At 37.9% G+C, this 11,868-nt stretch overlaps 1 protein-coding gene across 1 annotated transcript in view; it reads left to right on the top strand.

Moving 5' to 3' along the window:
• The window catches only part of Stim2 (stromal interaction molecule 2), a 116,026-nt gene extending 107,167 nt beyond the window's left edge, over positions 1-8,859 (top strand). Inside the window, exons 11-12 of the mRNA XM_023699176.1 lie at positions 5,517-5,790; positions 7,421-8,859. Of these exons, the coding sequence (XP_023554944.1) occupies positions 5,517-5,790; positions 7,421-7,898 (752 nt within the window). The 3' untranslated portion in view covers positions 7,899-8,859. The remainder of the gene's footprint in view (positions 1-5,516; positions 5,791-7,420) is intronic.
• The last annotated feature ends 3,009 nt before the right edge of the window (positions 8,860-11,868 follow it).

Below are 11,868 nucleotides of genomic sequence, written 5' to 3'. Positions count from 1 at the left end.
AATTCCTACTCGGCGGGAGGGGTGGGGCAGGTAAGGTGGACGGTGGGGGGCGGCCCGAGGGGGTGGGAGAGGGTCCTGCCTATGCTGCGCCTGGGCTGGGACTGGTCCCGCTGGCGCAGGGTAGCAGGAAGCTCTCCACACACTCACCGGACCTGGGCTAGGACTGGGTCTGGGGGTTCCCGGAAGTCGGCAGCCATGTTTTTTTAAAAAAGATTAATCTCTGTAGGTATTCATGCTATCTTTCTTTAGAAATTGATGAAGTGAGTTGCCTGTTGGTGGTGAAATGTTGATTTTTGTATGGACAATGAGAAGCCTTTTTCTTTCCAGTCCTTACAGCTTTCCTCCACTTCCTTGCCACCCTTTGATTGTCTAAACTGCGACTCCAATTAAATAATTGACTGAAAGTGGCGGCTGCAGGCAACAGGATTACCATTTCTGGCTCTAAAAAGTATACTTAAGAGTATTTTACCATAGAGTATATGTTTTGGTAGTTTGCTTTTAAGTTTAGGAAATTCATTCCTATTTGCATTTTCCAAAAGCATGGTTTTCTTAAATCAGTGTATGTTAAATTTTGTCAAATTCTGTTTTGTACATAATTGAAGGCAATCACTTTTTCTTCATTCTGTTGATTTTTAGTGTTTAATAATTTTCATTAAGCATTGGTAAAGTATAATTGTCTCAATCTTTCTTGTTTTTGCATCTTTAATAATACATTTTATTAACAATAATTTTCCTTCCCAACATTGTCCTTGTTTGGCTTTTGATTCAGGAATACACTAAGACAGAAAATACTTCTTATTCTTCCACTACATTTTTTTCCCCACTTTTAGAGAGGTAATATAATGTACTTAACAGTTGAAATTGTGGAGCTGAGGAGATAGCTGGGCTGGGACGATAGCTCAGTAGAATAAGCGCATGCCTGGCAAGCACAGGGGCCTGAGTTTCAATCCCTGGTTCTGGAAAAAAAAAAAAAGTTGAAATTGTGGAATAAGACTGTGTATGCTTGGATCTGTAATTCACTGTGTTTTCAGTTTATAACCTTGTGGGAGATGCTGTCTGTGTGTCAGTTTTCTCTTCTGTCAGGTGTAGCTACCCTGTGGAGATACTTTAAAATTTAAATTGAATATACATTTAGAAAAGCCCTACCCTATCATAATCATGCAAAGAATGTTACAGAGTTCTTCTCTATACTATGAATAGTATAAATTCTTGTATACCTATGATTTGTGTTGTTTGTTCTTGAAAAAGTTTATGGGAAATACCTATAAATTGAACTTGATGTGAGTGTGTTTTTGTGCAAAGGAATAGGAGGCAGACTTTAAATCATTTATTCAGTTTTTTTTAATTGTTGAAAATTTTTGTTTTTTGAGTCTTTGTTGATAGCTGTTCTTACTGGAGTAAGATGGATCTTAGTATTGTTTTTATTTGAATTCTTCTAATAGCCAAAGATGCTGTAAGTTTTTCATGTACTTTGGCCATTTTTTTTTTCTTCTGAGAAGTATGTATTTATTTTAGTTGCCCAGTTTTTGATTGAGTCTTTGCTTTTGGGAGCCTAATTTCTTAAGTTCTTTATGTATTCTAAATATTAGTCCTCTGTTCAAGCAATAGTAGTAAATTGTTTTTTTCCTGTCTCTAAGATGTGTCTTCATTCTGTTGATTGTTTCTTTTGCTGTGCAGAAGCTTTTTAATTTTTTTTTTCTTTTTTTTTTTAATGCTGTTTGTTGTCTAGGCTTTCCTCATCTTGCTATCCTCCTGCTCCAGTATCCTGAGTGTTGAGGTTACAGGGATGTGCTACCAAGCCTGGCTTGATGTGCTTCTTGAATCTAAAGTTAAATGCCTATTATTATTTCTGAAAAATTATTAGTTGCTCTTCAAATTTTTTTTCTCTCTATGCTTTTGGGAGTGTCTGTTATATAGGTATATTCAGACTATTAGTAGCTTTCTTATACATTATGTATTAATTCATTTTGATGCTATTTTTGATGTTAACCTTTCCTTTTAGTGTTCTTAGCTTGCTGTGCTGCAATCAGAGAAGTTTCCTCGAATCTGTGTTCTGGATTATTAATTCCTTAGTTCTTTTTAATTTTAATGCATTTTTAAATTTTTAGCTTTCCTGATTATCTTTCATTTCTGTTAGTGCTCTTTGACTCATCAGATTTCTTTCTTTTCTCACATTAAAATGTATTATAGTTTAATGATTTAAAAATTATTTTTAAAGTTTTTATATTAATCCTATTATTTATTGTTCTTGGATGGTTATTATAGGATTTTTTAATGTTTTGGATAGTAACTGCCTTGTCTTTCCTCTTGTATAATTCTTGAGTTATTTTTAAAGGGATTTGTGTGTTTTCCCCCGTATGACATTTTTGAGGAGTTAGGGTTCCTCTCCAAAAGTTTTCTTTGCTTCTGGTACCAGCTTCAAGGATACCACCCACTCAGGCCCAGTTTTTGTGTTACTTTTTGGGTTGGGGTTCACAGATGCCTCTGGTAGTATGAATTTGAACTCCAAGATGACAGGAGCTACAGATCCGAAATAGTAAGCGTTTCAGAGGGCCCTTTCAAGTTCCTATGTCTGGAGACTGTGCAGTGGTAGGCAGTGCCTTGCTTGCTGGTCAGATTTTTGTTTCATTGAGGAATGCTACCCTTCGGGACACTCACAGTTCCAAGTCCGTGTCGCCCGTGGACTCACTGTTTAATCTTATGGCCTCAGATTAAACCTGAAATCCTTCAATCGCTTGGGCTGATAACTTCCCACAGCCGCTGGCTCATCACTCACAGACCTGTTGCAGTTTACTTTCAGTCTCTTTGTTCTAACGTCCAGGAATTGATTGCTGTTGCTTTATATACTTCTTTATGCATTGAAAAGAGTTGTCTTTTATCCAGCATTTTGTAGTATTTGGAAGCATTTAAAGTGTGCTTTGGGAAGTTAGGAAATGGTGGTCCGACTCATGTTGTTGGAGTCAGCAGTGTATGTGTTGCTTAGGAGCATGGGCTGATGCAGTCTTGTATCGCAACCAAAAATGTTTCTTCACTGAAAAGCACCACAAAATACTGTGTGTAATATAGGCTCATACTAAATGATGATAGCTGGATTGAGCCCTGTGCGAACCTCTTCGTGCAACAAAAGAAAGAGCCCGAGGTGCTAAATGTACATAGTTCTTTGTGTTGTGGAGGAATTAGAGCCATCTCTCTAATGGAGGGGCTTTTCTAGGCTAAAGAGAAGCAACATCTAAGAAGAAAGTTTTAGAAAAGATTATTGAGTCGCGATAATACATGTGATCAATTTACAGATTCTTTTCTTTGTTATATTCTTTAATGGATTGTGTAGGGTTTGTTTTATGAAAGTATTTGCTCCCTTCTTAGTACTTGTTTGTGCAATATTATGTTTTTAAGTGTCTGTGTGTGACATCATTTTTTCATGTGGTGAGCCCTGATTCTTACTGGACCTTGCCATTACTTTTGACTGAATCTTACTATTTTTACTGCATATTACAAATTACCAGTAATGCTGGCAATGACTGTTGTATCTGCTGAGCATTGTACAGTTAAGATTTTTTGTTTTGTTTTTGGGGGGAGAGAGAGAAGGGTGGGAGGGAGGGAAGGGCTGAGTACAGTCTTTCAGTTTAGGGTATAGTGAATATCAGCCTGAAAAACCTCATAGGCCTCTTCTCATTTCCTGATCTGTGAATCTGTTTTTTTTTTTTTTTTTTTTAAATTTGTGAATCTTGAATAAGTGAGAAAATTCTTTGTATTTCCTTGTTACATTATTCATGGTTGAAAAAAATGAAAATCTGCAGTATTGAGGGAGTAATAAAAATTCACAAATCTTGTCTTTATTTTTACCTTATTTTCTATTTCACTATATCAAGTTTTTCAGGGTTCATTTCTGAGAGAAATCAGGGAAAAGACAAAGTGACAGTGTCAGATGTCACTGAATTTAGTGGCCAGGAGTTAGCTCATGAGCTGGTGGGGAGTAATTTCAGTGATTTTGAGAGTACATCAGCACTTACCAGTTTTTGACAAATGAGTGAAGATGCAAAACTGGAGATGATAACATAAAAAGGAAGAGAAGTAGGTGAGGAAAGGTGTAGTGCAAAGGCGGTTTTCTTGTTTCTCTAATTATTGTTTGTGTGTTTGTTTTAAAGGTTTGTCTTTTCAGCTTTTTTTTTTTTTTTTTAAACTGGGAATCGAACTCAGAATCCTGCACTTGCCAGGCAGACACTTGTGCTGCTGAGCTATCTCCCTGACCCTCAGCATTTGTTTTTAAATGCTGATGTTTAAGTAGAAAAGCAGATGTTGAAAATAAAGATCAGTAAAGGAATTATTGAGTAAAGTTCTTGAATTGGGATCAATATGTGATTGTCTAGCATGTGAGAATGAGGAAGGTAGAAGTGTGACCAGAATGTAAATGTCTAGCATCCTGATTTATAATTTAAGAGGTGAAGTGGTTCTGAGTGATGGCAAGACACAGCTTGAGGGTGATTACCGGTGGGGAGGTGACAAGTTTTCAGCAACAGTGAAAACTGAAGGAATATCAATGTCCTTGCCAGGGCCCTTGCTCCTTTGGCTGAGGAGGGAATGGGCTGGTGAGAGTGAGACCCTGCTGAGCACGAAGTGAGGCAGAAGATTCCTGCTCCTTAAAGTATTGTGAGCTTCATAAGGAGCACATTTTTATGCATGGTGTAGGAGTAAGGGTGTGCGGGCAGTACTGGGAAGCAGAGAGACCACCATTGTTACTTCCTCACCTTTGATTTATGAGGTTTGCAGGAATGAACAATACTGCTTGGAAAGGTTGCTCTTAGCTGAGCTGTGTTTCAGTTAAGGGAAAAAGATGGAACCCCTGTAAACTGGTAAGGGAAAGGAGGTAGGACATGTTGTTCACCATTTGCGTGAATTTTAGACTGAGATTGGTAATAGAAGGAGGATGAATTAAAACTGATGTTCCCCTCAGTAATTTTCTGTTTTTAAAAAATAATTTTCTTCTTAGCTTTGCCTGTGCTTATAGTATGCAAATGATTTTCTTGATTTAAAGCTTCTTGAAATTCAAACAAGTCATGATGTTAATCAAGTGACACTGGATGAGGTGTAACAACTCCTTTTATACTGTTAATTCTAGTACTTTAAAGTTAGTACTCCTAAAAAAGTCTTTTGAAATAAAATGCAGTTTGCTTTTAAATTACTACATGATTTTTAAATTTAAGGAGTTGTTATATTGGATCAAATTTGAAGCCTTTGTAGTTAGTAATGTTGGATTTTTATATCAAAACTTTGCATGTTTTACATTCGCTTCTGTTTAATTTTTATACCTGTTCATTTTTGTTCCGTTTTTATTTCTTAATCTTTAACTTTTTACCCTAGTGTGGGTGGTAGAGCAGGACAGTGATGATACAGCCACCCACGCTGGTAAGGAAAGAGTAAGCGGTGGTGTCCTCAGCAGCACTTCTCTCCTTGTCGGTCCTGGGAAGGGAGCTGTGGGCTTCGTGCGCTTTCTTAATATGATGGCTTATGTTTTTCAGGGACCATGGCGAAACCGGCTGGATCTTTAGCCCGAAGCAGCAGCCTGTGTCGCTCTCGTCGCAGCGTCGTGCCATCCTCGCCGCAGTCTCAGCGAGCTCAGCTCCCTCCACATGCGCCCTACCCCTCCCACCCACGGCACCCACATCACTCCCAGCACCCCCAGCACTCTTTGCCTTCCCCGGATCCAGATATCCTCTCAGTGTCAAGTTGCCCTGCACTCTACCGAAACGAAGAAGAGGAGGAGGCCATTTATTTCACAGCTGAGAAGCAATGGTATTGGCACCCTGTAAACAGTGGGTGCTGGAGATGGGTGGAAGCGAGCTGTGAGGTCAGGAGAGGGACGGGAGGAATGGTGTATTGTTAGTCTTCTCTGACACATAGTCAGTTACCATCGACAGTGGCTTCAGGTGATGTCCACTGCTAGCACTCGGTTCTCTTAGTCCTCCAGGCCTGGAATATCTGGATTTTCTGCTGCAAATCTCACAGGCTTAAATCAAGGTGCTGAGCAGGTTGAATTCTCATTTGGAGTTCAGGATGCCCTTCAAATCTCATGTGGTTTTGGCAGTAGTCAATTACTTGACTGTAGGACTAAAGTCTTGTTTTTATACTGCTCTCAGTGGGAAGGGGTAGTCTCTGCTCCTAAACTCTCCTTATTCTTTCTTGTCATGTGATCTTCACTTTAAAGAAAATTATCCTTGTATAAAGCCATCCTTTGCTCTGTATCTTCTATTTCCTTCATCTATGATCTCTACACTTATATATCTGGAGAGTAGTTCTGGTTGATGATCTTACTGTATCAACTACTCCGAGGCTGCCATTTTACGTGCACATTTCCTTCACAGCAGCACTTACATTGGTGTTGGGTTGAATAAGTGGGGAAGCCATCTTGGAATTCTGCTTTCCACAGAAGCAATTATTTTGAGGAATTACTGTGTAGAAGCCACTGGGTACAGTTGACTCAAGTTGCATCAGAACTATGTTGTGAGTTTTATATGTAAGATATAGAAGCCTAAGCTTTATGCCTGAGCATAAAGAATTATCACATATGACTAAGATTTTAAAATAATTCATTGCTATTCAATTTTTTTTTACTGTTATGTGCTGGTACGTGCATATAAGCAGGCCCACGGTTTAAGAAAATGTCAAGAATACAGTGGAAGAAATTATACTTTCTTTTACAAAATGAGCCTAGCAGGAATGTCATAGTCCTCTTTATTTATTTTTTTTTTATTTTTATTTATTTATTTATTTATTTTGTGGAACTGGGGATTGAACTCAGGCCCTTGCGCTTTCCAGGGAAGTGCTTATTCTACTGAGCCATCTCCCTGGCCCCGGTAGACCTCTTTAAGGACATCAGTGCTCCCTGAGGCCAGCTGCTGTCAAGGAATCCTTTCTACACCTCATTCTTCTTTTGAAACAGAGTGGTATCAAGTGGCATGGCTGCTTTTGCCATGGAGTGGCCATGTAGCCCCAAAGTCTGAACACCCCATATATGAAACAGAGGCTTGGCCTTGGTGTTCTCAGGGCTCCCTTGCTCTCTAAATCTGCAGTACTGATTCTGTGCTTCAGAAAAGGACATACTCATTACTGAAAGAAAACACAGAAGTTGAGATTATAAAACATGTAAAACTGAAACATTTTCATTCCTCTTATGATCGAAGGCATAAGTTATAGTTTCTTAGACTTATAACTTAGCTTTTGGTGTAATTTATGTTAAGATGAAGAGTTTTAATGAGCTATATTATTTTACTATAGCTAACTTTGTTAAAGTATGTATAGAATGTGACATTTCTCCTTTTAACTTAAATAGATAATCAAAGATATTTGTTGTAGGTAGAATATGTGCTGGATGTCTAAGAACATACTGCTTTAAAATTTATACTTTTGCCTCTGTCTCATTCAGGGAAGTGCTAGACACTGCTTCAGAATGTGATTCCTTAAACTCTTCCATTGGAAGGAAGCAGTCTCCTCCTTCAAGTCTCGAGATATACCAAACGTTGTCTCCCCGGAAGATATCCAGAGATGAGCTCTCCCTAGAGGACTCCTCCAGAGGAGACTCACCCATCACTACAGACCTCTCCCGGGGTTCTCCGGATTGCATAGGTCTGACAGAAACCAAGAGTATGATCTTCAGTCCTGCAAGCAAAGTGTACAATGGCATCTTGGAGAAATCCTGTAGCATGAACCAGCTTTCTAGTGGCATCCCGGTGCCTAAACCTCGCCACACATCGTGTTCTTCAGCCAGCAATGACAGCAAACCTATTCAGGAAGCCCCAAGTGTTACCAGGATAAGCAGCATCCCACATGACCTTTGTCATAATGGAGAGAAGAGCAAAAAGCCATCAAAAATCAAAAGCCTATTTAAGAAGAAATCTAAGTGACCTAGCTGGCTTGATGGAATTCCATACAAGTGGCATCTGTAAACTATTATTTCCCACCCTCCACTCCCTCTTTTTTGTTTTAATTTTAGTAATGTAACTCCATTGGGGCTTTCCAGACTGGATGCCATAGTGGGATGTCCTGAAGGGCAGCTGTCTACTGTCTGCTTATTTAAATGACTAGATAATCAATTCATCAAGTCAGTTATTACTGAAAAATCATTAAGACATGAGACAGTTTACAGTCTTTTTTGCCTATTTATTTTTGCTTTGTTGTTAGTGATGTGTATATATATTTTGTTGAAAGCCACCATGGACTTACGAGCTTTAATGGACTGGTAAGCCAGCATGGGCTTGCAAAACTTTCTTGTTTACCAAGCATCTTCTTATCTTTCCACAGAGCTATTTACATCATGGACTAAATAACTTAAGAGAAGTAAAACTAATTGCACTACTGTTTCCAGACTGGAAAAAATAAATCTCTACAAGTGAAACTGTGTAGAGTTTATAAAGTAACTATGGATATGGATATGGAACTCTTTTCACTTTTAGATCAAAAATGGATTTTTAAGTAGAAACTAGGGTTTCTAATTGACTTGATTTTGGGAAATGAAAACCCATGCTTTTATTATGGGACGCTCCTTTAAATGCATTTAATATTGTAAAGTTTCAAGTCCTGCTGTAAAGATCCTGTTGTTTTGTTTTCCCCAGGGCTTTCACTGTGATTTACTGCATTGCAGGCTGTATGATAAAATATAAATAATTTAAAGAGAGAAGGCTCTTAATTCCTTATGCAAATGGAAGTTGAAACTTGACTGAAGGACTTAAAACATTCACAAGCTTAAACTGAGATAGGGCTGTGGGATTCAGACACTTGTTTACAGACTTTGAATAACTGCAAGGACTAATGGTTTGTGAAAAATTTGTACTGTGGAAAAGATAATAAATTGGAGATATTATTATGTGGGATTGTGTTGATTTTTGTTAATAACACTCTACTAAAAACACTATGTTTTCTGGAGAGCTGTAAGCTGTCTTGTTGCTTATTTGCAGTATCCGAAATAGTGATGTTTTGGAAGCAAGTTGTCAAAAAATTTCCTTCTATTTTATATTGTTTGTCGTATTTTTTAATGTAGCTTGAAATGTTTAAATGTTCTGATACCAAGATTAACAAATATAAATTTATGGTGCATTTAGATTGTGTTGTATTAATTTGTAAAGTTTGGTGTTCACTCAATGGCTAAATTGTTTCTAAAGATAGATCTGCTCTGAGAAATGCCACATAAGCAGCCAACTACCAGAGAGCACTCTCCAAGATCCGGGGAGTTTCTGCGTATTACACTTTTTAAAATTCTATCATAAGTAACCTGTAGAATGCAGTCTGCATGGATGTTTGGGTGAAAAGCTGATATCCGCTGGTTTTTCAGCATCACGGCTGAAGTACATAATGTCTACTAGGGATATTTAGGGAAAAAATATTGATTGATCAATAAGTTTCTTCAGAGACTTGCTCCAAAGAAAGGTTTTAATTATTAAGAATGTGGAGAAGTTTGCAGGTCTCGTATAAATTGTTTTCTTTTATCTCACTGTTAAAAATTGTCAAGGGACTTAAATGATATTTACATCAGCTGATACATATTTAACAGGCCAGATGCTGAAAGGGCAGAATTGGATGGACTGGCATGAGCATAGTGTTTTGTCAGTAATAAGGTATGATGAGCTGAAGGTGGAGTTTAGGAACACAGGCTTAAAGCTTAGGGAGAGGAGAGGCGCGGGTGAAGGGTTGACAAGCCTTCTGTGAAGGGTATTCGTAATGAAAGGAGTGCTTAGCTCTTCCTGTTTCTTACAAACAGGAAGAAGAGTTGTTCTCTTTGAAAATTGCAGGCAGGATGGGAATTGGTAGTTTGAGGGACAGAAAATGTGAAAGCCTCGGAAACCAGAAAGGAAGGCCTGTCTGGGCTGCAGCCAGGCGGCTGCCCACAAGGCCGGAAGGGGGTGAGGATCAGAGGCGGCGAGGCCGCTGTGCTGCGCAGGCGGCTGCGTGCGTCGGGGTGCGCTGTGTGTGCGCACGTCACACTCGTCTATAAACAGACCTAACTAAGGGATATTTACTGCTTTATGTTGTTTGTAATATTCATTTTGCATTAATATGATATTCTATATTTGTAAATTCAACAGAAAACTGAATTTTGGAAAGCTACAATAATTTCTGTATTATACCATTTATATGTAACAACTTGGGCATTTTTATAAATTTTTAAAATTATCTATTTGTTGCCTTATTTTAACCTTTCAAAATTATGGTGTTTTCCTGGTTTTAAAAGTAATACCTTCTTTAAGGGTAGGTAGCTCAGCACCTTATGCTGTTGCCTGGCACGTACAAGGTCCTGAGTTCAATCCTCAGTAAAAAACCAAAAACCCTTTCTTTCTTTTAAAAAAAAAAAACCCAAAGATTAATGATAGAAAACAAGTCAGATTCTACTACTCTAAATAACTGCTTTTAATATTTTGGTATGCTTTCTCCTAGTTTCCTACATATTGAGGTGTATTTTATGTAACTGAAATTATACTGTATACATTTTTTGCATTAGATTTTTTTAATTTAATACAAGCATTTCTTCAATATCATTAAAAATCTTCACGACCATTTTAGCAACTGTATATCTGTGTGCCATTATACAGATTTAACATCTTGTCTGACATACTTATGTCATTAAACATTAGGCTATTAGCAAATTTGTCATATGTGGAGTGGTAGCCTTTAATACATGTTGAGCACCCTAAATGCCAGGCACTATTTTAAACTCTAATATTTATTCCGTTCAGTCTTTCAGTCCCCCTGTAAGGTAGGTACTTTTTTTGCAATGTGCAAACAGCCCAGAAAATTAAGAATTTGTTGCAGGTCATATAGCTAGTAAGTGGTGGTGCCGTGCTCATCTGATGTTATACTGTATGAATTCTAAGCAATACTTTGTTTTCCTTTTGTCTTTATTTTTGAGATACAGGGTCTCAAAAGTACAGTCCAGGCTGGCCTTGAAGTCACAGCAACCTCTTGCCTCAGCTTCCTCAGTGCTGGGATTACATTGCACTGTCACCACACCTAACAGTAGTTTGATTTCTTAAGGTATATTTTAAAAATAATGTCTAGACAGACATACAAAGATTAGTTCACTTTGCATGTATATGTATGTGTACATCTGTACACAGTTTCACACACATAACTTGGGTGTAACTGTTTAAGGGTACTTATTCCCGCAGTTGTGTTGCTATCCTTGCCCCGCAATCCTTGCTTGTATGTATGCCCTGTTGTTTCACACCATCAGTTTTGAATTACAATTTGGATAAATTTTTGCTAATTTAATCAGTAAATAATATCTATAAGGTTGGGAAGTTTTTTTTTTTTAATTTTATTTATGTGTGTGTGTGTGTGTGTGTGTGTGGCCAGCTCAGCCCACCAGGGGGCGGGGCTGGCAGGCATGTGGTGCTGGGGGATTGAACCGTGGTCTCTGTGCTTTGCTGAGCTTGTTCTAAGTAGGTGCTTTAGACCACTGAGCCATCTCACCAGCCCCAGGTTGGGAAGTTTTTAGCTATTTTATTAGCTTTATATATTTTTCATTTCAGTAAATTGTTCATTTTTTTAACCCAATAAGTTCTTGGAGTCTTAATGTTTTCCTAAATCTTTTTCATAGGTTTTGAGATTTAACTGTTGTATTCTTTATTTACCAGATAGTGATTTTTCTTATGTATGTATTTTTATACTTATCTTAGAACAAAGTGAAAGAAAATCTAGATTTAAGTTTTAGTTTCATTGATCTCCTGGTTGTAGGTCTTGAATGGGAGAGTTTCACTTTGTTCATATGGTCAAGGTGGATTTTCCACCAAAAAGTGAGGTAATAGATAATACAGATTATGTGTAATTTGACAAATGCTTAATTACCTACACTGTAGCTCAGAAAGTATCAAGAAATAACAA

The sequence above is a fragment of the Octodon degus genome, unplaced genomic scaffold (genome assembly GCF_000260255.1).
Source record: "Octodon degus isolate 3935 unplaced genomic scaffold, OctDeg1.0 scaffold00006, whole genome shotgun sequence".
Lineage (NCBI taxonomy): Eukaryota > Metazoa > Chordata > Mammalia > Rodentia > Octodontidae > Octodon > Octodon degus.
This window is presented reverse-complemented; position numbering and strand designations above follow the sequence as displayed.